The sequence below is a fragment of the Oncorhynchus clarkii genome, chromosome 32 (assembly GCF_045791955.1).
Source record: "Oncorhynchus clarkii lewisi isolate Uvic-CL-2024 chromosome 32, UVic_Ocla_1.0, whole genome shotgun sequence".
NCBI lineage: Eukaryota > Metazoa > Chordata > Actinopteri > Salmoniformes > Salmonidae > Oncorhynchus > Oncorhynchus clarkii.
The window spans coordinates 8,515,415-8,537,034 of record NC_092178.1 but is presented as its reverse complement, the minus strand read 5'-3'; the positions used below and the strand labels follow the sequence as shown (position 1 = coordinate 8,537,034).

General features: G+C 50.1%; 1 protein-coding gene across 2 annotated transcripts in view; it reads right to left on the bottom strand.

Moving 5' to 3' along the window:
- Positions 1-243: 243 nt before the first annotated feature.
- Positions 244-21,620, bottom strand: part of LOC139391632 (protein 4.1-like) — a 113,991-nt gene continuing 92,614 nt past the window's right edge. For both annotated transcript variants that reach the window (XM_071139017.1, XM_071139018.1), the window contains exons 17-21: positions 15,072-15,200; positions 13,224-13,325; positions 12,292-12,372; positions 11,186-11,311; positions 244-1,137 (exon numbers count right to left, since the gene is read on the bottom strand). In XM_071139017.1, the coding sequence (XP_070995118.1) occupies positions 11,213-11,311; positions 12,292-12,372; positions 13,224-13,325; positions 15,072-15,200 (411 nt within the window). In that variant the 3' untranslated portion in view covers positions 244-1,137; positions 11,186-11,212. The remainder of the gene's footprint in view (positions 1,138-11,185; positions 11,312-12,291; positions 12,373-13,223; positions 13,326-15,071; positions 15,201-21,620) is intronic.

Here is a 21,620-nt window from a genome sequence, read left to right as displayed (position 1 = left end):
AAAGTTGCCTCTACTGCTCTGCCATGCCCGGTATAAATGAATGACTGTTATGTAGCTGGTGATTGGAATGCTGTGTGAAAACATCTAACTACAAACCTGTAAAGTCAGGGTGATCTAAAATGATGGATGAATACACAGAAATAAAAGAGGATGTCAATAATATAATAAATACACTGCTTCTCTCCCTTCAGTCCTGATGAAGCCCCCCCCCCCCCCCCCCCCCCCCCCCCAGTGTAACTACAAAAACAAAGACAACCTAAAACGGTCAAAAAAGATGTGAAAATCCTCCAGACGAATAGATAATGAAGTCATATCTTCAAAAGACGACAAAGACTTAAATAGGGCCCTCAAAAAGTTTGGATGAAATAAAATATTTTCAACACTTAAATTTAAAAAATACTTTTCACATTGAGAGGGAAAATATAACTTTTTGTACTGTACAAGAGATGAAACCAAACTTGGTTGTAAAGTTTGATTTGAAGAGGGATCCTCGTATCACGATGGTTGAGGAGTCCCAGAAAAATCACCCAAAATCCCTTGCTATCATCCCACTTCAGAATGAAAGTCCTTTCAAAGTTGACTTCCAATTACGGCAATAAGAAAAGTCTTAGAAAAATATCAACAAAGTCCCTGCAATCTCTACACAATTTAAAGGCCAAATGTCCTTTGAAAATTATTGTTAAAATCTCCAGACAAATTGGAGAAAGTGGAAAAAAATTCTAATACTTTATTTCAAATTTTTTATTGTTTACAAAAATCCAGTTTGGTTGTTCGGGATTTGGCAGTGGAGTGGAAGAGAGTGAAAGAGAGAGAGAGAGGGGGATTGTGGGTAGTCCTTGGGAATTCTGGGAGTTTTTTTGGAGAGTTCTGTTTGTTCCCGTTTCCTTCAGTTGAACTCCATTGGTTGGGAGGTTCAAAGTTCATAGTTGAAAAGTGAAGCTTGTTCTCTCTTGCAGGTTGGACCGGTCCAGTCTGGTGTAGTGTGTGTGTCTGGTGTCTGTTCCCAAGGTGGGGGTGGGGGGGGTCTCTGAGGTAAACAAGCAGGAATGGCGGTGAAACAAGCAGAGAAGGTCAGGGCGGGCGGGGGATGTGTGTAAGTTCACCTTCCTCAGGCGCCGTGGTAGTTTTGGCCCCCAGCTTGACAGACAGTGGACAGAGAGAGAGAGACACACAACTTCAGTAACATTACCTCAACATTCCCCTGATTCAAAACACTTAAGATAAAAAGTGCAAGAGCAGAAAACAAAAAGTTGAGAGTAGAACTACACCAATGTTGTCACAAAGATGAACATGTTTCATAGGGTGGGGTGAGGTAGGGTAGGGTGAGTTTAGGTAGGGTGGGGTGAGGTAGGGTGGGTTGAGGTAGGGTAGGGTGGGGTGAGGTTAGGTGGGGTGAGGTTAGGTTAGGTAGGATTGGGTTGAGGCAGGGTGGGGTGAGGTAGGGTAGGGGTGGGTTGAAGTAGGGTAGGGTGAGGTTAGGTAGGGTTGGGGTGGGGTAAGGTAGGGTGGGGTGAGGTAGGGTGAGGCAGGGTGGGGTAAGGTAGGGTTGGGTGAGGCAGGGTGGGGTGAGGTAGGGTGGGGTAAGGTAGGGTGAGGTAGGGTAGGGTAGGGTGGGGTCAGGTAGGGTGGGGTGAGGTAGGGTAGGGTGAGGTAGGATGGGGTGAGGTAGGGTGAGGTGGGGTGAGGTAGGGTGGGGTGAGATAGGGTGGGGTAAGGTAGGGTGAGGTGGGGTGATGTAGGGTGGGGTGGGGTAAGGTAGGGTGGGGTGAGGTAGGGTGGGGTGAGGTAGGGTGAGGTATGGTAGGGTGGGGTAGGGTGAGGTGAGGTAGGGCGGGGTGAGGTAGGGTGGGGTGAGGTAGGGTGGGGTGAGGTGGGGTAGGTTGAGGTGGGGTAGGGTGGCGTGAGGTGGGGCAGGGTGAGGTAGGGTAGGGTGAGGTAGGGTGGGGTGAGGTAGGGTAGGGTGGGTGAGGTGGGGTAGGGTGGGGTAGGGTGGGGTGAGGTATGGTAGGGTGGGGTAGGGTGAGGTATGGTAGGGTGGGTTAGGGTGGGGTGAGGTAGGGTGAGGTAGGGTGGGGTAAGGTATGGTGGGGTGGGGTGGGGTGGGGTAGGGTGAGGTTAGGTAGGGTTGGGTTGAGGCAGGGTAAGGTGAGGTAGGGTAGGGTGAGGTGGGGTAGGGTGAGGTTAGGTAGGGTGAGGCAGGGTGGGGTGAGGCAGGGTGGGGTAAGGTAGGGTGGGGTGAGGTAGGGTGGGGTGAGGTAGAGTGAGGTGCGGTAGGGTGGGGTGAGGTAGGATGGGGTGAGGTATCGTAGGGTGGGGTAGGGTGAGGTTGAGTGGGGTGGGGTAAGGTAGGGTGGGGTAAGGTAAGGTAGGGTGGGGTGAGGTAGGGTGAGGCAGGTTGGGGTAGGGTGGGGTGAGGTAGGGTGAGGTAGGGTGGGGTGAGGTAGGGAGGGGTGAGGTAGGGTGGGGTGAGGTAGGGTGGGGTGAGGTAGGGTGATGTGAGGTAGGTTGGGGTGAGGTAGGGTGAGGTAGGGTAGGGTGAGGTAGGGTTGGGTGAGGTAGGGTGGAGTGGGGTAGGGTGTGGTGGGGTGAGGTAGGGTGGGGTGAGGTAGGGTGAGGTAGGGTAGGGTGGGGTGAGGTAGGTTGGGGTGAGGTAGGGTGAGGTGAGGTAGGGTGAGGTAGGGTAGGATGGGGTGAGGTAGGGTGAGGTGGGGTGAGATAGGGTGGGGTAGGGTGAGGTGGGGTGGGGTGAGGTAGGGTGGGGTAAGGTAGGGTGGGGTGAGGTAGGGTGGGGTGAGGTAGGGTAGGGTGAGGTATGGTAGGGTGGGGTAGGGTGGGGTGAGGTAGGGTGAGGTAGGGCAGGGTGAGGTAGGGTGGGGTGAGGTGGGGTAGGGTGGGTGAGGTGGGGTAGGTTGAGGTAGGGTAGGGTGGGGTAGGGTGGGGTGAGGTATGGTAGGGTGGGGTAGGGTGAGGTATGGTAGGGTGGGGTGAGGTAGGGTGAGGTAGGGTGGGGTAAGGTATGGTGGGGTGAGGTAGGGTGGGTTGAGGTAGGGTGGGGTGGGGTGGGGTAGGGTGAGGTTAGGTGGGGTAGGGTAGGGTGAGGTTAGGTAGGGTTGGGTTGAGGCAGGGTGGGGTGAGGTAGGGTAGGGTGAGGTGGGGTAGGGTGAGGTTAGGTAGGGTGAGGCAGGGTGGGGTGAGGTAGGGTGGGGTAAGGTAGGGTGGGGTGAGGTAGGGTAGGGTGAGGTTAGGTAAGGTAGGGTGAGGCAGGGTGGGGTGAGGTAGGGTGGGGTGAGGCAGGGTGGGGTAAGGTAGGGTGGGGTGAGGCAGGGTGGGGTAAGGTAGGGTGGGGTGAGGTAGGGTGGGGTGAGGTAGAGTGAGGTGCGGTAGGGTGGGGTGAGGTAGGATGTGGTGAGGTATCGTAGGGTGGGGTAGGGTGAGGTGAGGTAGGGTGGGGTGGGGTACGGTAGGGTGGGGTAAGGTAAGGTAGGGTGGGGTGAGGTAGGGTGAGGCAGGTTGGGGTAGGGTGGGGTGAGGTAGGGTGGGGTGAGGTAGGGAGGGGTGAGGTAGGGTGGGGTAGGGTGGGGTGAGGTAGGGTGGGGTGAGGTAGGGTGGGGTAGGGTGTGGTGAGGTAGGTTGGGGTGAGGTAGGGTGGGGTGAGGAAGGTTGGGGTGAGGTAGGGTGGGGTGAGGTAGGGTGTGGTAGGGTAGGGTGAGGTAGGGTGTGGTGAGGTAGGGTGTGGTAGGGTGGGGTGAGGTAGGGTGGGGTGAGGTAGGGTGGGGTGAGGTAGGGTGTGGTAGGGTAGGGTGAGGTAGGGTGTGGTGAGGTAGGTTGGGGTGAGGTAGGGTGGGGTGAGGTAGGGTGTGGCAGGGTAGGGTGAGGTAGGGTGTGGTGAGGTAGGGTGAGGTAGGGTAGGGTGAGGTAGGGTGGGGTGAGGTAGGGTGGGGTGGGGTGAGGTAGGGTGTGGTAGGGTGGGGTGAGGTAGGGTAGGGTGGGGTGAAGTAGGGTGGGGTGAGGTAGGGTGAGGTAGGGTAGGGTGAGGTAGGATGGGGTGAGGTAGGGTGAGGTGGGGTGAGGTAGGGTGGGGTGAGGTAGGGTAGGGTGAGGTAGGATGGGGTGAGGTAAGGTAGGGTGGGGTGAGGTATGGTAGGGTGGGGTAGGGTGAGGTATGGTAGGGTGGGGTGAGGTAGGGTGAGGTAGGGTGGGGTAAGGTATGGTGGGGTGAGGTAGGGTGGGTTGAGGTAGGGTGGGGTGGGGTGGGGTAGGGTGAGGTTAGGTGGGGTAGGGTAGGGTGAGGTTAGGTAGGGTTGGGTTGAGGCAGGGTGGGGTGAGGTAGGGTAGGGTGAGGTGGGGTAGGGTGAGGTTAGGTAGGGTGAGGCAGGGTGGGGTGAGGTAGGGTGGGGTAAGGTAGGGTGGGGTGAGGTAGGGTAGGGTGAGGTTAGGTAAGGTAGGGTGAGGCAGGGTGGGGTGAGGTAGGGTGGGGTGAGGCAGGGTGGGGTAAGGTAGGGTGGGGTGAGGCAGGGTGGGGTAAGGTAGGGTGGGGTGAGGTAGGGTGGGGTGAGGTAGAGTGAGGTGCGGTAGGGTGGGGTGAGGTAGGATGTGGTGAGGTATCGTAGGGTGGGGTAGGGTGAGGTGAGGTAGGGTGGGGTGGGGTAAGGTAGGGTGGGGTAAGGTAAGGTAGGGTGGGGTGAGGTAGGGTGAGGCAGGTTGGGGTAGGGTGGGGTGAGGTAGGGTGGGGTGAGGTAGGGAGGGGTGAGGTAGGGTGGGGTAGGGTGGGGTGAGGTAGGGTGGGGTGAGGTAGGGTGGGGTAGGGTGTGGTGAGGTAGGTTGGGGTGAGGTAGGGTGGGGTGAGGAAGGTTGGGGTGAGGTAGGGTGGGGTGAGGTAGGGTGTGGTAGGGTAGGGTGAGGTAGGGTGTGGTGAGGTAGGGTGTGGTAGGGTGGGGTGAGGTAGGGTGGGGTGAGGTAGGGTGGGGTGAGGTAGGATGGGGTGAGGTAAGGTAGGGTGGGGTGAGGTATGGTAGGGTGGGGTAGGGTGAGGTATGGTAGGGTGCGGTGAGGTAGGGTGAGGTAGGGTGGGGTAAGGTATGGTGGGGTGAGGTAGGGTGGGTTGAGGTAGGGTGGGGTGGGGTGGGGTAGGGTGAGGTTAGGTGGGGTAGGGTAGGGTGAGGTTAGGTAGGGTTGGGTTGAGGCAGGGTGGGGTGAGGTAGGGTAGGGTGAGGTGGGGTAGGGTGAGGTTAGGTAGGGTGAGGCAGGGTGGGGTGAGGTAGGGTGGGGTAAGGTAGGGTGGGGTGAGGTAGGGTAGGGTGAGGTTAGGTAAGGTAGGGTGAGGCAGGGTGGGGTGAGGTAGGGTGGGGTGAGGCAGGGTGGGGTAAGGTAGGGTGGGGTGAGGCAGGGTGGGGTAAGGTAGGGTGGGGTGAGGTAGGGTGGGGTGAGGTAGAGTGAGGTGCGGTAGAGTGGGGTGAGGTAGGATGTGGTGAGGTATCGTAGGGTGGGGTAGGGTGAGGTGAGGTAGGGTGGGGTGGGGTAAGGTAGGGTGGGGTAAGGTAAGGTAGGGTGGGGTGAGGTAGGGTGAGGCAGGTTGGGGTAGGGTGGGGTGAGGTAGGGTGGGGTGAGGTAGGGAGGGGTGAGGTAGGGTGGGGTAGGGTGGGGTGAGGTAGGGTGGGGTGAGGTAGGGTGGGGTAGGGTGTGGTGAGGTAGGTTGGGGTGAGGTAGGGTGGGGTGAGGAAGGTTGGGGTGAGGTAGGGTGGGGTGAGGTAGGGTGTGGTAGGGTAGGGTGAGGTAGGGTGTGGTGAGGTAGGGTGAGGTCGGGTGGGGTGAGGTAGGGTGGGGTGAGGTAGGGTGGGGTGAGGTAGGGTGTGGTAGGGTAGGGTGAGGTAGGGTGTGGTGAGGTAGGTTGGGGTGAGGTAGGGTGGGGTGAGGTAGGGTGTGGAAGGGTAGGGTGAGGTAGGGTGTGGTGAGGTAGGGTGAGGTAGGGTAGGGTGAGGTAGGGTGGGGTGAGGTAGGGTGGGGTGGGGTGAGGTAGGGTGTGGTAGGGTGGGGTGAGGTAGGGTAGGGTGGGGTGAAGTAGGGTGGGGTGAGGTAGGGTGAGGTAGGGTAGGGTGAGGTAGGATGGAGTGAGGTAGGGTGAGGTGGGGTGAGGTAGGGTGGGGTGAGGTAGGGTAGGGTGAGGTAGGATGGGGTGAGGTAAGGTAGGGTGGGGTGATGTAGGGTGGGGTGAGGTAGGGTAGGGTGGGGTAGGGTGTTTGGTGAGGCAGGGTGAGGTAGGGCAGGGTGAGGTAGGGTGGGGTGAGGTGGGGTAGGTTGAGGTGGGGTAGGGTGAGGTAGGGTGGGGTAGGGTGAGGTATGGTAGGGTGGGGTAGGGTGAGGTATGGTAGGGTGGGGTAGAGTGAGGTAGGGTGAGGTAGGGTGGGGTAAGGTATGGTGGGGTGAGGTAGGGTGGGTTGAGGTAGGGTGGGGTGGGGTGGGGTAGGGTAGGGTGAGGTTAGGTGGGGTAGGGTGAGGTTAGGTAGGGTTGGGTTGAGGCAGGGTGGGGTGAGGTAGGGTAGGGTGAGGTGGGGTGAGGTTAGGTAGGGTGAGGCAGGGTGGGGTAAGGTAGGGTGGGGTGAGGTAGGGTAGGGTGAGGTAGAGTGAGGTGCGGTAGGGTGGGGTGAGGTAGGATGGGGTGAGGTATCGTAGGGTGGGGTAGGGTGAGGTGAGGTAGGGTGGGGTGGGGTAAGGTAGGGTGGGGTAAGGTAAGGTAGGGTGAGGTAGGGTGAGGCAGGTTGGGGTAGGGTGGGGTGAGGTAGGGTGAGGTAGGGTGGGGTGAGGTAGGAAGGGGTGAGGTAGGGTGGGGTGAGGTAGGGTGGGGTGAGGTAGGGTGAGGTAGGGTGTGGTGAGGTAGGGTGTGGTGAGGTAGGTTGGGGTGAGGTAGGGTGTGGTGAGGTAGGGTGTGGTGAGGTAGGGTGTGGTAGGGTGGGGTGAGGTAGGGTGGGGTGGGGTAGGGTGTGGTAGGGTGGGGTGAGGTAGGGTGTGGTAGGGTAGGGTGAGGTAGGGTGGGGTGAGGTAGGGTGAGGTGGGGTGGGGTGAGGTAGGGTGTGGTGAGGTAGGGTGAGGTGGGGTGGGGTGAGGTAGGGTGTGGTGAGGTAGGGTGAGGTAGGGTAGGGTGGGTGAAGCGGAGAGGGAGGGAGTATGATTGTTAAGGGTGTTCCATTTAGGACGAAAACCTGAGCCTGGCGGCTTTAACTCAACACAAACATACAGGGCTATAATTAAAGTCACATGGACACCACTGTTTAAAGACCTCATGCTGAGACTTCCTGTTTCATATAAAGCCACATGGACACCACTGTTTAAAGACCTCATGCTGAGATTTCCTGTTTCATGTAGGAATGGGCCTGACTGAGTAAACTGTTATAACTAAATCAACTCAGTTTAACGGCCGATAATAAAATTGCAAGGACAATAACTGATAATATAAGTATGCGTGTCCCTTGTCAGTGGCATGTCAGTGCTTTGATTACATTGTTTAGTCTCTGCGGGAGCCTAAAGAAAAGCAGTGTAATAGCCGTCATCATGGTCCTGAAGGTAATGTTAAGAGTGAGGTAGGGTGGGGTGAGGTAGGGTGCGGTGGGGTGAGGTAGGGTGTGGTAGGGTGGGGTGAGGTAGGGTAGGGTAGGGTGGGGTGAAGTAGGGTGGGGTGAGGTAGGGTGAGGTAGGGTAGGGTGAGGTAGGATGGGGTGAGGTAGGGTGAGGTGGGGTGAGGTAGGGTGGGGTGAGATAGGGTGGGGTAAGGTGAGGTAGGGTGGGGTGGGGTAAGGTAGGGTGGGGTGATGTAGGGTGGGGTGAGGTAGGGTAGGGTGGGGTAGGGTGTTTGGTGAGGCAGGGTGAGGTAGGGCAGGGTGAGGTAGGGTGGGGTGAGGTGGGGTAAGTTGAGGTGGGGTAGGGTGAGGTAGGGTAGGGTGGGGTAGGGTGAGGTATGGTAGGGTGGGGTAGGGTGAGGTATGGTAGGGTGGGGTAGAGTGAGGTAGGGTGAGGTAGGGTGGGGTAAGGTATGGTGGGGTGAGGTAGGGTGGGTTGAGGTAGGGTGGGGTGGGGTAGGGTAGGGTGAGTTTAGGTGGGGTAGGGTGAGGTTAGGTAGGGTTGGGTTGAGGCAGGGTGGGGTGAGGTAGGGTAGGGTGAGGTGGGGTGAGGTTAGGTAGGGTGAGGCAGGGTGGGGTGAGGTAGGGTGGGGTAAGGTAGGGTGGGGTGAGGTAGGGTAGGGTGAGGTAGAGTGAGGTGCGGTAGGGTGGGGTGAGGTAGGATGGGGTGAGGTATCGTAGGGTGGGGTAGGGTGAGGTGAGGTAGGGTGGGGTGGGGTAAGGTAGGGTGGGGTAAGGTAAGGTAGGGTGAGGTAGGGTGGGGTGAGGTAGGAAGGGGTGAGGTAGGGTGGGGTGAGGTAGGGTGGGGTGAGGTAGGGTGAGGTAGGGTGTGGTGAGGTAGGTTGGGGTGAGGTAGGTTGGGGTGAGGTAGGGTGTGGTAGGGTAGGGTGAGGTAGGGTGTGGTGAGGTAGGGTAGGGTGAGGTAGGGTAGGGTGAGGTAGGGTGGGGTGAGGTAGGGTGGGGTGAGGTAGGGTGTGGTAGGGTGGGGTGAGGTAGGGTGGGGTGGGGTAGGGTGTGGTAGGGTGGGGTGAGGTAGGGTGGGGTGAGGTAGGGTGTGGTAGGGTAGGGTGGGTGAAGCGGAGAGGGAGGGAGTATGATTGTTAAGGGTGTTCTCAGGCTCCACTGATGTAAACACTGTTAGGTTGATGATGTCCAAGGTAAACAGAGCAGAGCTCCATGAACACAGAGCTCCATGAACACAGAGCCCCATGAACACAGAGCTCCATGAACACAGGGCTCCATGAACACAGGGCTCCATGAACACAGGGCCCCATGAACACAGGGCTCCATGAACACAGGGCCCCATGAACACAGAGCTCCATGAACACAGAGCTCCATGAACACAGGGCTCCATGAACACAGGGCTCCATGAACACAGGGCTTCATGAACACAGGGCTTCATGAACACAGAGCTCCATGAACACAGAGCTCCATGAACACAGGGCTCCATGAACACAGGGCTCCATGAACACAGGGCTCCATGAACACAGAGCTCCATGAACACAGAGCTCCATGAACCTACTGGGAGGGCACTCTCTCCCCCTCGTCTCCCCCCTGTCTGAGAGGAAAGGGGTGGGAGGCACTGTGTGTATACATACCACCCTGGCAGCTGGAACCCTATTCCCTACAAAGTGAACTATGTTTGACCTAGAATTTGGGAACTGTATAGGGAATAGTGTTCCATTTAGGACGAAAACCTGAGCCTGGCGGCTTTAACTCAACACAAACATACAGGGCTATAATTAAAGTCACATGGACACCACTGTTTAAAGACCTCATGCTGAGACTTCCTGTTTCATATAAAGCCACATGGACACCACTGTTTAAAGACCTCATGCTGAGATTTCCTGTTTCATGTAGGAATGGGCCTGACTGAGTAAACTGTTATAACTAAATCAACTCAGTTTAACGGCCGATAATAAAATTGCAAGGACAATAACTGATAATATAAGTATGCGTGTCCCTTGTCAGTGGCATGTCAGTGCTTTGATTACATTGTTTAGTCTCTGCGGGAGCCTAAAGAAAAGCAGTGTAATAGCCTTCATCATGGTCCTGAAGGTAATGTTAAGACAGAGGTGGGGGGTTGATCTCAATTCAATTCAAGGGCTTTATTGGCATGGGAAACATGTGTTAACATTGCCAAAGCAAGTGAGGTAGATAATATATAAAAGTGAAAATATAAAGTGAAATAAACAATAAAAATTAACAGTAAACATTACACATACAGAAGTTTCAAAACAATAAAGACATTACAAATGTCATATTATATATATATACAGTGTTTTAACAATGTACAAATGGTTAAAGGACACAAGATAAAATAAATAAGCATAAATATGGGTTGTATTTACAATGGTGTTTGTTCTTCACTGGTTGCCATTTTCTCGTGGCAACAGGTCACAAATCTTGCTGCTGTGATGGCACACTGTGGAATTTCACCCAGTAGATATGGGAGTTTATCAAAATTGGATTTGTTTTCGAATTCTTTGTGGATCTGTGTAGTCTGAGGGAAATATGTCTCTCTATGGTCATATGGTCATACATTGGGCAGGAGGCTAGAAAGTGCAGCTCAGTTTCCACCTCATTTTGTGGGCAGTGAGCACATAGCCTGTCTTCTCTTGAGAGCCAGGTCTGCCTACGGCGGCCTTTCTCAATAGCAAGGCTATGCTCACTGAGTCTGTACATAGTCAAAGCTTTCCTTAATTTTGGGTCAGTCACAGTGGTCAGGTTTTCTGCCGCTGTGTACTCTCTGTGTAGGGCCAAATAACATTCTAGTTTGCTCTGTTTTTTTGTTAATTCTTTCCAATGTGTCAAGTAATTATCTTTTTGTTTTCTCATGATTTGGTTGGGTCTAATTGTGCTGTTGTCCTGGGGCTCTGTAGGGTGTGTTTGTGTTTGTGAGAGCCCCAGGACCAGCTTGCTTAGGGGGCTCGCCTCCAGGTTCATCTCTCTGTAGGTGATGGCTTTGTTATGGAGGGTTTGTGAATCGCTTCCTTTTAGGTGGTTGTAGAATTTAACGGCTCTTTTCTGGATTTTGATAATTAGTGGGTATCGGCCTAATTCTGCTCTGCGTGCATTATTTGGTGTTCTACGTTGTACACGGAGGATATTTTTGCAGAATTCTGCGTGCAGAGTCTCAATTTGGTGTTTGTCCCATTTTGTGAAGTCTTGGTTGGTGAGCGGACCCCAGACCTCACAACCATAAAGGGCAATGGGCTCTATGACTGATTCAAGTATTTTTAGCCAGATCCTAATTGGTATGTTGAAATTTATGTTCCTTTTGATGGCATAGAATGCCCTTCTTGCCTTGTCTCTCAGATCGTTCACAGCTTTGTGGAAGTTACCTTTGGCGCTGATGTTTAGGCCAAGGTATGTATAGTTTTTTGTGTGCTCTAGGGCAACAGTGTCTAGATGGAATTTGTATTTGTGGTCCTGGTGACTGGACCTTTTTTGGAACACCATTATTTTGGTCTTACTGAGATTTACTGTCAGGGCCCAGGTCTCTCTCTCTCTCTCTCTCTCTCTCTCTCTGAGTGTCTCTCTCTGTCTCACTGTGGGTTAGGGTTACTACTGACCTGGTCATAGGAAAGGTGAGCCTGGGGTTAATCGGGGGTGATCTCTGTTTCCTGGTGCACCACCACTTTGGTCACAGACATGTCCGGGTGCTGCTCCTTCGCCTCCTTTATAGCCTGGGCCAGAGCCTGAGAAGAGGGAATACACACACACACACACAGACACACAGACACACACACACACACACACACACACACACACACACACACACACACACACACACACACACACACACACACACACACACACACACACACACACACACACACACACACAGGGGAAGGTTCAATGTGGAGATTGATGGCACTAATAAAAAGGCTATACATACATTAAAGACATCATTATTAAACACAAGCAAATAGAGTCGATGAAACCCACACGACCACAGAGTTGGAAACATTCATCACCCAAGGAAACACTAAAAGGGATACTACATTCGGACAAGACTGTGTTCAGTTCACATCACAGCAACAAAACAAGCTCTTTTATCTTTTGATTTTATTACACAGACCACTCAAATGTTAAAGCATAGATTCTGTGTAATAAACAAGCTCTTTTATCTTTTGATTTTATTACACAGAGGACTCAGGTAGGGTGAGGTAGGGTGAGGTAGGGTAGATTCTGCATAGATTCTGTGTAATAGCTCTAATTCTCTGATTTTATTACACAGATGACTCAGGTAGGGTGAGGTAGGGTGAGGTAGGGTGAGGTAGGGTAGATTCTGCATAGATTCTGTGTAATAGCTCTAATTCTCTGATTTTATTACACAGATGACTCAGGTAGGGTGAGGTAGGGTGAGGTAGGGTGAGGTAGGGTAGATTCTGCATAGATTCTGTGTAATAGCTCTAATTCTCTGATTTTATTACACAGAGGACTCAGGTAGGGTGAGGTAGGGTGAGGTAGGGTAGATTCTGCATAGATTCTGTGTAATAGCTCTAAACCAGAAGAATACAGAGGACTCAGGTAGGGTGAGGTAGGGTGAGGTAGGGTAGATTCTGCATAGATTATGTGTAATAGCTCTAAACCAGAAGAATAATGTATTGTTACTCCAATACACACAGCCAGCGAGCACAGGGCCGGGGGCGAGAAGTAGAAATCTGTCCCCCACCTTGTCGTGATCAATCTCTGTGTCTCCAGTTATCACAATCCTCTTCTCAATGCGAGTCTCTGAGATGCCTCCTTTCACCGTCTCAAAGTGAAAGAGAAAGAGTTTTATTTTTTATTTTTTTTAAACAAATGTAGGGGATCAGAAATATCAAGCGCCAGGGGAAGAAAGAGATCAGCTTTGACCTGACAACATTCTGTTAGAGAGATACTGTATATATATAGAGAGAGAGCAGCTTTGACCTTACAACATTCTGTTACAGAGATACTGTATATATATATAGAGAGAGAGCAGCTTTGACCTGACAACATTCTGTTACAGAGATACTGTATATATATATAGAGAGCAGCTTTGACCTGACAACATTCTGTTAGAGAGCTACTGTATATATATAGAGAGAGAGCAGCTTTGACCTTACAACATTCTGTTAGAGAGATACTGTATATATATAGAGAGAGAGAGCAGCTTTGACCTGACAACATACTGTTAGAAAGATACTGTATATATATAGAGAGAGAGCAGCTTTGACCTGACAACATTCTGTTACAGAGATACTGTATATATATAGAGAGAGAGCAGCTTTGACCTGACAACATTCTGTTAGAGAGATACTGTATATATATAGAGAGAGAGCAGCTTTGACCTGACAGCATTCTGTCAGAGATACTGAATAGAGAGAGAGAGAGAGAGAGAGAGAGAGAGAGAGCAGCTTTGAGGCAGAAGAGGATATTATCAAATTTGTACTTATTCTTTGATCTGTGTATGTTTGTTCACTGCTCAACCCTTATGGTGGGTCACCACTCAAAAGACATCTCGATTGGTGGGCCACGAAGCAGAACATTTTAGGTACCCTCCATGTGCTACAAGACTAAAATGTTAAGGGAAAACATCTACAAAGGCAAAAGTGATCCTAGGTCAGGAAGCCCAGGACGTACCTTGGTGATTTGAGTGGTGGTGGTTGTACTGACGGTCTCTGAGGTGATGGTCTGGGCACTCAGCAGCACTCCAGTGTCCCTTTCTGCCTGGCTGTCTACGGGCTGAAGGAGACACTATGTTGAGAAAAGGGGTTCATTTAGGACTACAGTCGTGGCCAAAACTTTTGAGTTTTGCTGCTTCAGTGTCTTTTATTACTGAAGTATAATTCCAAGCATTTCATAAGTGTCAAAGGCTTTTGTTGACAATTACATGAAGTTGATGCAAAGAGTCAATATTTGCAGTGTTGACCCTTCTTTTTCAAGACCTCTGCAATCCTCCCTGGCATGCTGTCAATTAACTTCTGGGCCAATTTGTGTGTTTTTGTTTGTCCATCCACCTCTTGAGGGTTGACCACAAGTTCTCATTGGGATTAAGGTCTGGGGAGTTTCTTGGCCATGGACCCAAAATATCAATGTTTTATTCCCCGAGCCACTTAGTTATCACTTTTTTCTTATGGCAAGGTATTCCATCATGCTGGAAAAGGCATTGTTCGTCACCAAACTGTTCCTGGATGGTTGGAGGAAGTTGCTCTCGGAGGATGTGTTGGCACCATTCTTTATTCATGGCTGTGTTCTTAGGCAAAATTGTGAGTGAGCTCACTCCCTTGGCTGAGAAGCAACCCCACACATGAATGGTCTCAGGATGCTTTACTGTTGGCATGACACAGGACTGATGGTAGCGCTCACCTTGTCTTCTCCGGACAAGCTTTTTTCCGGATGCCTCAAACAATCGGAAAGGGGATTCATCAGAGAAAATGACTTCACCCCAGTCCTCAGCAGTCCAATCCCTGTACCTTTTGCCAAATATCAGTCTGTCCCTGATGTTTTTCCTGGAGAGAAGTGGCTTCTTTGCTGCCCTTCTTGACACCAGGCCATCCTCCAAAAGTCTTCGCCTCACTGTGCGTGCAGATGCACTCACACCTGCCTGCTGCCATTCCTGAGCAAGCTCTGTACTGGTGGTGCCCCGATACCGCAACTGAATCAACTTTAGGAGACGGTCCTGGCACTTGCTGGATTTTCTTGGGCGCCCTGAAGCCTTCTTCACAACAATTGAACCGCTCTCCTTGAAGTTCTTGATGATCCAATAAATGGTTGATTTAGGTGCAATCTTACTGGCCGCAATATCCTTGCCTGTGAAGCCCTTTTTGCGCAAAGCAATGATGACGGCATGTGTTTCCTTGCAGGTAACCATGGTTGACAGAGGACGAACAATGATTCCAAGCACCACCCTCCTTTTGAAGCTTCCAGTCTGTTATTCGAACTCAATCGAACTCCAGCCTTGTCCTTGTCAACACTCACACCTGTGTTAACGAGAGAATTACTGACATGTCAGTTGGTCCTTTTGTGGCAGGGCTGAAATGCAGTGGAAATATTTTGGGGGGGATTCAGTTCATTTGTATGGCAAAGAGGGACTTTGCAATTAATTGTAATTAATCTGATCACTCTTCATAACATTCTGGAGTATATGCAAATTGCCATCATATTGCCATCATAGGCAGCAGACTTCGTGAAAATTAATATTTGTGTCATCCTCAAAACTTTTGGCCACGACTGTACATTGTCTACCGGCTGTGAGAAAGACAACAGGATCAAGTTCATTAGGCACCAAAAGGAAGAAAACACAATGAAACAGGGAGGGACTACCAGCAATTGTCCAATAAGAAATGCTTGTCTTTAATTTTACGTTGCAAGATGTTTAAAAAAAAAAATCCCAGTTGGGTATCCTGATGAATACGACCCAGTTCACTGTTAAAACAAACTCATTGGGTTAATAAAGGGATTTATTTAATAAATGTTGATCCCTCTCACCTGCGCTGACTCGTAGGTAATGGTCTTGGTCTCAGTATGCACGATGGGGACCTCCTTGTTAGAGACGTCTCCTCGCAGGGAGTTAGACACGTCTGAGATGGTGATTGTCTGTGTTTTCACCACGTTAGGCTGTGAGGAGAGGGAGAATACACACGGTGAATATTGAGTTTGTCGTATCCTCACTTCCCAACCACCCTCTCTAACTACATACTAGATTTATCAGAACCTTCTGTAGTATGACATAATACTATATACATCATTCATACACGTTTCTCCACATACAGTATTCTCTCCCAACCCATCTAGCACAGACCTGTCATGACCCACGATGACCTATGACCCATAGTCCCCTGTCCACAACATGTGACTATCCCCTGTTCGTTCTCTGTGACTATCCCCTGTTCATACCATGTGACTATCCCCTGTTCATTCTCTGTGACTATCCCTTGTTCGTTCTCTGTGACTATCCCCTGTTCGTTCTCTGTGACTATCCCCTGTTCATTCTCTGTGACTATCCCCTGTTCGTTCTCTGTGACTATCCCCTGTTCATTCTCTGTGACTATCCCCTGTTCATTCTCTGTGACTATCCCTTGTTCGTTCTCTGTGACTATCCCTTGTTCGTTCTCTGTGACTATCCCCTGTTCACACCATGTGAATGTCCCCTGTTCGCTCTCTGTGACTATCCCCTGTTCATTCTCTGTGACTATCCCCTGTTCGTTCTCTGTGACTATCCCCTGTTCACACCATGTGAATGTCCCCTGTTCGCTCTCTGTGACTATCCCCTGTTCATACCATGTGACTATCCCCTGTTCGTTCTCTGTGACTATCCCCTGTTCACACCATGTGAATGTCCCCTGTTCATTAATCTTAATGGTTGTACAGTCGTCTCAAATAAAACTGTGAAGGACCTCGGCGTTACTTTGGACCCTGATCTCTCTTTTGAAGAACATATCAAGACTGTTTCAAGGACAGCTTACTTCCATCTACGTAACATTGCAAAAATCAGAAACTTTCTGTCCAAAAATTATGCAGAAAAATTAATCCATGCTTTTGTCACTTCTAGGTTGGACTACTGCAATGCTCTACTTTCCGGCTACCCGGATAAAGCACTAAATAAACTTCAGTTAGTGCTAAATACGGCTGCTAGAATCCTGACTAGAACCAAAAAATTTGATCATATTACTCCAGTGCTAACCTCCCTACACTGGCTTCCTGTCAAGGCAAGGGCTGATTTCAAGATTTTACTGCTAACCTACAAAGCATTACATGGGCTTGCTCCTACCTATCTCTCTGATTTGGTCCTGCCGTACATACCTACACGTACGCTACGGTCAAAAGACAAAGGCCTCCTAATTGTCCCTAGAATTTCTAAGCAAACAGCTGGAGGCTGGGCTTTCTCCTATAGAGCTCCATTTTTATGGAATGGTCTGCCTACCCATGTGAGAGACGCAAATTCGGTCTCAACCTTGAAGTCTTTACTGAAAACTCATCTCTTCAGTGGGTCATATGATTGAGTGTAGTCTGGCCCAGGAGTGTGAAGGTGAACGGAAAGGCTCTGGAGCAACGAACCGCCCTTGCTGTCTCTGCCTGGCCGGTTCCCCTCTTTCCACTGGGATTCTCTGCCTCTAACCCTATTACAGGGGCTGAGTCACTGGCTTACTAGGGCTCTTTCATACCGTCCCTAGGAGGGGTGCGTCACTTGAGTGGGTTGAGTCACTGATGTGATCATCAGGTCATCCTGCCTGGGTTGGCGCCCCCCCTTGGGTTGTACCGTGGCGGAGATCTTTGTGGGCTATACTCGGCCTTGTCTCAGGATGGTAAGATATCCCTCTAGTGGTGTGGGGGCTGTGCTTTGGCAAAGTGGGTGGGGTTATATCCTTCCTGTTTGGCCCTGTCCGGGGGTGTCATCGGATGGGGCTACAGTGTCTCCTGACCGCTCCTGTCTCAGCCTCCAGTGTTTATGCTGCAGTAGTTTATGTGTCGGGGGGCTAGGGTCAGTTTGTTATATCTGGAGTACTTCTCCTGTCCTATCCGGTGTCCTGTGTGAATTTAAGTATGCTCTCTCTAATTCTCTCTTTCTTTCTCTCTCTCGGAGGACCTGAGCCCTAGGACCATGCCTCAGGACTACCTGACATGATGACTCCTTGCTGTCCCCAGTCCACCTGGCCGTGCTGCTGCTCCAGTTTCAACTGTTCTGCCTGTGATTATTATTATTTGACCATGCTGGTCATTTATGAACATTTGAACATCTTGGCCATGCTCTGTTATAATCTCCACCCGGCACAGCCAGAAGAGGACTGGCCACCCTTCAGAGCCTGGTTCCTCTCTAGGTTTCTTCCTAGGTTCCTGCCTTTCTAGGGAGGTTTTCCTAGCCACCGTGCTTCTACATCTGCATTGCATGCTGTTTGGGGTTTTAGGCTGGGTTTCTGTACAGCACTTTGAGACATCAGCTGATGTACGAAGGGCTTTATAAATACATTGATTTGATTCATTCTCTGTGACTATCCCCTGCTCGTTCTCTGTGACTATCCCCTGTTCGTTCTCTGTGACTATCCCCTGTTCGTTCTCTGTGACTATCCCCTGTTCGTTCTCTGTGACTATCCCCTGTTCGTTCTCTGTGACTATCCCCTGTTCGTTCTCTGTGACTATCCCCTGTTCGTTCTCTGTGACTATCCCCTGTCTATCCATTCCCCTTGTGCTGAAGGTGTGGCTCTAGCCAGAACTATCATCCCATCCCAGTGTCTCAGACAATCTACTTAAAACTAAGTGTAGATTAGGGGTTGGAGACAGAAGAAACTGTTGCAATCGCTTAAAAAAAAAGATGCTTCATGTGAAAAATGATGATTCATGAAGTGCTTATTCAAACTGAACCTTCCTACTCTAGCGAGAACACATTATTCTCAATCTAAAAATAAAAAGGGGAAAAAAATAACTGCTATAGTTTTTTTTTTCAAGAAACAAAAACAAACAATTAAGTTGAGGGAGAAACATTGTCAAGAGAGAGAAAAGTGTAATTGCGTTGTTTTGAAAGAGAGAGAGAGCTCTCCAGAGGATGGGCTGCAGCACAGAGACAAAACTACGACCCAACTGGCATCCTAATCCCTATGTAGTGCACTACTGTTGACCAGGGCCCATAGAAGCATCCTATTCCCTATGTAGTGCACTACTATTGACCAGGGCCCTATAGGGCACATAGTGCTCTGGTCAAAAGTAGAGCACTACACAGGGAATGTGGTGACATTTGGCATTCAGCCAGCCTAGTGGTTAGAGCGTTGGACTAGTTAACCGAAAGGTTGCAAGATCGAATCCCCGAGCTGACAAGGTAAAAATCTGTCTTTCTGCCCCTGAACAAGGCAGTTAAACCCACTAGGCCGTCATTGTAAATAAGAATTTGTTCTTAACTGACTTGCCTAGTAATTTTTTTTTACCCAATGTGATAAAACACTGTAAAGTAACCTGACTAGTCCCGGGGGACGAGCTGTGTGATTTTCATAATAAGAGCGCCTCTCAGGGGACGAGCAGTGTGCTTTTCATAATAAGAGCGCCTCACAGGGGTCGAGCTGTGTGCTTTTCATAATAAGAGCGCCTCTCAGGGGTCGAGCCGTGTGCTTTTCATAATAAGAGCGCCTCACAGGGGTCGAGCCGTGTGCTTTTCATAATAAGAGCGCCTCACAGGGGTCGAGCCATGTGCTTTTCATAATAAGAGCGCCTCACAGGGGTCGAGCCGTGTGCTTTTCATAATAAGAGTGCCCCTCTGGGACGATGGATAGGAGGATCAAGCCCACAGCGGGCTCCATGGCAACTTGCCACTCCAATTATCCACACACTAGCACTCAGATATGCAGATTATGCAAATGAGAGGGATCATAAATAACTTTCATTTCGCTTTCTAATCTTTCATCTCAAATACTTTGCCAGGAAGGGAGGGAGGAAGAAACAGAGAGAATAAGAGGGACAGAGAAACAGACAGAGATAGAGATACAGAGAAACAGAGAGAGAGCGAGAAACCAAGAGAGTGAGAGTTAAAGGGTGAGAGAGAGAGAGAGAGACAGAGAAACAGACAGAGATAGAGATATAGAGAAAGAGTGAGAGAGAAACCGAGAGAGTGAGAGTTAGAGGGTGAGAGAGAACGAGAGAGAGAGGAAGAGACAGAGAAAGAGTGAGAGAGAGAAACCAAGAGAGTGAGAGTTAGAGGGTGAGAGAGGGAGAGAGAGAGAGGAAGAGACAGAGAAAGAGAGAGAGAGGAAGAGAGAGAGGAAGAGAGTGGTGTAGAGACAGAAAGCAAGAGCGAGCCCACAAGATAAAAAAAAGAAAGTCATTTGATTTCGTTCACTTATTCAAGTCGGATATAATTTTGAGCCCATGAAAGGAGCAGATATGTGATATGACAGCTATAGCAGAGTGCATGCTGGACATCTGTTCAAAACAGGGCAATCTTCACACTGTGTCGTCCTTTTCAAAGTCAAGCTATCCACGTGACAACTAATAATTAAGGAGAGCTCATTTCTAGGACGAGTTCATTTTCCTGGAGTTAGAGACCAAGAGCCAACATTAGGGTAGTGGAGGGGAGTTCCCTAATTAGAGAGTCAACATCAGAGGGGTGGAGGGGAGTTCCCTAATTAGAGAGTCAACATCAGAGGGGGTGGAGGGGAGTTCCCTAATTAGAGAGTCAACATCAGAGGGGTTGGAGGGGAGTTCCCTAATTAGAGAGTCAACATCAGAGTAGTGGAGGGAGTTCCCTACTTAGAGAGTCAACATCAGAGGGGGTGGAGGGGAGGTCCCTAATTAGAGAGTCAACATCAGAGGGGTGGAGAGGAGTTCCCTAATTAGAGAGTCAACATCGGAGGGGTGAAGGGGAGTTCCCTAATTAGCAGCAAAACAGACCCCCCCCCCCCCCAGAAAAGTTTTAAAACACTATGGAAAGAGTGGATATCCCTAATTAGTGATCAGACAAAACACCCTCCCCATCAAAAAAGTCCAACATCTAAAAACAGACATTCAAAATTAATACATCTGTCACTTCTTAGCATACAGGACACCACAGCATGAAACAGAACAGCAGTAGCAATATATATATATATATATATACACAGGACACCACAGCATGAAACTGACACAGAACCCCTCCACTTGTTTCTTGGGCTCAGTGCTAGTGAATGACACTCAACCTGTCTTCATCATAAGGGAGGTTTCTGAGTCAAAGGTGAACAAGGTGATTAGCTCACTAAAGAACTCTAAAGCCAAAGATGTGTTTGGGATGGACTCTACCTTTCTTAAAAACTACAAAGAGTCACTCATTGGCCCCATTACTAAGGTCACCAACACATCTATTGGTCTCGGTGTGTTTCCAAGGGTATGGAAGTCGGCCATATTAACGGCCATCTTTAAATCAGGCGACCCTGCTGACGTGAGTAACTACAGGCCCATTAGTATACTACCTGTGGTGTCAAAGGTTGTTGAAAAGTGTGTAGCAGAACAACTGATTGCCCACCTCAACAACAGCCCCTTCACATTACACTCCATGCAGTTTGGCTTCAGAGCGAAACACTCCACAGAAACGGCCAACTGCTTTCTTCTGGAAAATGTGAAGTCCAAGATGGACAAAGGGGGTGCTGTTGGGGCTGTGTTTCTGGACCTAAGGAAGGCTTTTGATACTGTTAACCATGAGATTCTCATCACAAAATTGTCCAAGTTCAACTTTTCCCCTGATGCCTTGAGATGGATGAAATCATACCTTGAAGGCAGAACTCAGTGTGTCAGAGTGAGCAATGAGCTGTCGCCCACTCGTAGCTATGATGTGGGCGTGCCCCAAGGGTCAATACTGGGGCCCCTCCTGTTCAGCCTGTACATTAATGATCTGCCTTCTGTCTGTACTGGGTCTGAAGTTCAAATGTATGCAGATGATACAGTTATATATGTGCATGCAAAGAGCAAACAACAAGCTGCACAAGAACTCACTACTGTAATGGTCCAGGTTACAAAGTGGCTCAGTGACTCGTGTTTGCATCTCAATGTGAAAAAAACTGTTTGCATGTTCTTCACAAAGAGGGCAACAGATGCTACTGAGCCAGATGTCTATGTGTCAGGGGAGAAGCTCCAGGTGGTATCCAATTTTAAGTACCTTGGCATCATACTTGATTCCAACCTCTCTTTTAAAAAGCATGTGAAAAAGGTAATTCAAATAACCAAATTCAACCTAGCTAATTTCCGATTTATACGAAATTGTTTGACTACAGAGGTAGCAAAACTGTACTTCGAAACTATGATACTCCCCCACTTAACATACTGCTTGACTAGTTGGGCCCAAGCTTGCTGTACAACATTAAAACCTATTCAGTCTGTCTACAAACAGGCTCTCAAAGTGCTTGATAGGAAGCCCAATAGCCATCATCATTGTCACATCCTTAGAAAGCATGAGCTCTTGAGTTGGGAAAATCTTGTGCAATACACCGACGCATGTCTTGTATTCAAGATCCTAAATGGCCTGGCTCCCCCTCCACTCAATATTTTTGTTAAACAGAAAACCCAGACATATGGCAGCAGATCCAC